The sequence below is a fragment of the Dictyostelium discoideum genome, assembly GCF_000004695.1.
Source record: "Dictyostelium discoideum AX4 chromosome 2 chromosome, whole genome shotgun sequence".
In the NCBI taxonomy this organism is placed as follows: Eukaryota; Evosea; class Eumycetozoa; order Dictyosteliales; family Dictyosteliaceae; genus Dictyostelium; species Dictyostelium discoideum.
In genome coordinates, this window is record NC_007088.5 from 13,670 (window position 1) to 16,169 (window position 2,500).

Genomic DNA, 2,500 nt, shown 5'->3' on the forward strand with positions numbered 1-2,500 from the left:
TTTTTTATTTTTTAATTTTTTTTTTTTTTTTTTTTTTTTTTTTTTATGTATGACACAATCATTAAATCATTACACATACCAATTAGATTTTCTTTTTTTTTCTGATTTTAAAAACAAAAAAAAAACAAAAATTTATAAATAAATAAATAGTATTTCATAAATAAATTTTAAAAAATAAAAATAAAATAAAAAATAAAATAAAAATAAAAATAAAAATAAAAACCAACGCATATATACAGCGCAAAAATAAAAATTAAATGGGTATTAGTAGTGATTCATCACCTCCAACATTTGTTATAATAGCGAGTGTTTTCTTATTATTAAGTTTTATTACATTCTTACCTGATGAACATTGTTCAATATCTCCGTATCTTTGTGACGATAACAATAATAATAATAATAATAATAATAATAATAATAATAATAATAATAATAATAATAATAATAAAAATAAAAAAAGAATAAATAATAATAATTGTAATGGTAATAAACAACAAGATATATATAAAAAACAAATTGAAGCTTATACTGAAAATGAAAATGAAAATGAAAATGAAAATGAAAATGAAAATGAAACTGAAACTGAAACTGAAACTCAAAATGAAACACCAACACCATCAAAAACCCTTCAAAATACTAATGAACAATCATTTTTACAAAAGATTAAAAATATATTCACCTTTTTAAATAAAAATAATAAATCTCTTTCTACTTTTCAAGTTTATGATAATAATAATAATAATAATAATGATACTAACAGTAATAATAAAACAACAAAAACAACAACCAAAAAATCAGAGGAAATTTTTGAATGTGATACACCTTTAACAAATTGTTCTTCTTTTTTTGATAATAGTAATAATATTTTTGACCAACAACAACAACAACATCAACTACTACAACAACAACAGCAACAACAACAACAACAATATATAGAATTAATAGATTTAATGAACTCTGAGAGGAATGGTAGATTATTAGCAGAGAAGAGATTAGAAGAAAAAGATTTAAAATTAGAGTTATTAAGAAATGAAATGGTACAAAAAGAAGAATTTCAAAAGAAATTACTCTTATTATGTACACTTGAAATAAATAAAAAAAAAAAATACCAAAATCATTTAAATGAAATATCTGATCAAGTCTCCACATTATTGGAAACTATTTCAAAGCAGTCGGTTTTATCAGTTTATGAAAATAATAATAATAATACTAATAATAATAATAATAATAATAACAATAATAATGATAATAAAGAAGAGGAAAATAAAGATGATGATAATGGTAATAATAATATTGATAAAATTTTTGAAAATAATCCTAATAATAATAATATCGTAATCTCTTTAGATAGTGAATTGGTAGAACAGTTTGAAACAATATCAAAAATATTGAAATCAATTCAAGAGAACGACAGCGATGATAATAAAAATAATAATAATAAAAATAATAATAATAAAAATAATAATAATAATAATAATAATAATAATAATAATAATAATAATAATAATAATAATAATAATAATAATAATAATAATAATAATAATAATAATAGTAATAATAGTAATTCTTCTGTTAGTAGCATTACAAACTCAACTACCAATGGCCAAACAACCACAACATCAACAAAAACAACAAATTCATTCATTAGTAAAGGTGATAGTTATTCAAATTCAGAGGAATCTTTATATTTGGGTTTAGTTAAAATTTCAAAGAATGGTTTACCTTTTAGCTTTTCTGATATTATCTCTTAAAAAAATAAAAAAAAAAAACTAAAAATAGATTTTTTTTTTTTTTTTTTTTTATAAAAATAGAATTTAATAAAATGATTAAAACAAATTAATTAATTAGTAATTATTAAAAACTAATTAATTAATTCTTTTTTTTTTTCTTTAATCAATTTAAAAAATAATTATTAAAAAAAAAAAAATATAAAAAAAAAAAAAAAAAAATGAAACTATGTTCCTATTTTTGGAAATTGAAAATTGAAAAATAGTTTTTTTAAAAAAAATAAAATTAAATTAAATTAAATAATATTAAATAAAAATGATAATTAAAAAAAAAATAAAAAAAAAATAAAAAAAAAAAAAAGTGATCAAATACCAAAACCTGCAAATTTTTGATTGATTTGAAAAAAAAAAAAAAAAAAAAAATTAAAAAAAAAAAATAAATTCCCCGATTAGTTTTTTTTTTTAAAAAAAAAATTCATTTTTTTTTTAATTTTTTTTTATTTTTTTTTTTTTTTATTTTATTTTATTTTTTTTTTTCTTTCCTCATAACCCACCAATTTAATTAAAAACAATAATAATACAATTAGTTGTACAATTATTTACATTTAAATGTTTCAAATAGAATAACAATAAAATAAAATAAATAAAAAAGTTTTTTTAAAAAAAAAAAAAAGAAATAATTGTAAAAGTTTTAGTAAAATTATAATTATAAAAATTCCCACATAAATTATTACTACAAAAGTAATAATGTTAACAGAAGATAAATTAAATAA

The 2,500-nt window shown here is 16.4% G+C and overlaps 2 protein-coding genes across 2 annotated transcripts in view; both read left to right on the forward strand.

Annotated features, from left to right (window-relative positions):
- Nucleotides 1-257: 257 nt before the first annotated feature.
- On the forward strand, nucleotides 258-1,751 carry DDB_G0271114 (hypothetical protein; the record flags this gene model as incomplete). Its single annotated transcript, XM_640714.1, has 1 exon — nucleotides 258-1,751. One exon carries the CDS (start codon nucleotides 258-260, stop codon nucleotides 1,749-1,751), a length of 1,494 nt encoding a protein of 497 aa, XP_645806.1.
- Nucleotides 1,752-2,474: 723 nt separating this feature from the next.
- Nucleotides 2,475-2,500, forward strand: part of DDB_G0271112 (hypothetical protein) — a gene marked incomplete at both ends in the record, with an annotated part of 2,160 nt that continues 2,134 nt past the window's right edge. Inside the window, one exon of the mRNA XM_640715.1 lies at nucleotides 2,475-2,500. This exon is cut by the window's right edge and continues 139 nt beyond it. Within this exon, the coding sequence (XP_645807.1) occupies nucleotides 2,475-2,500 (26 nt within the window).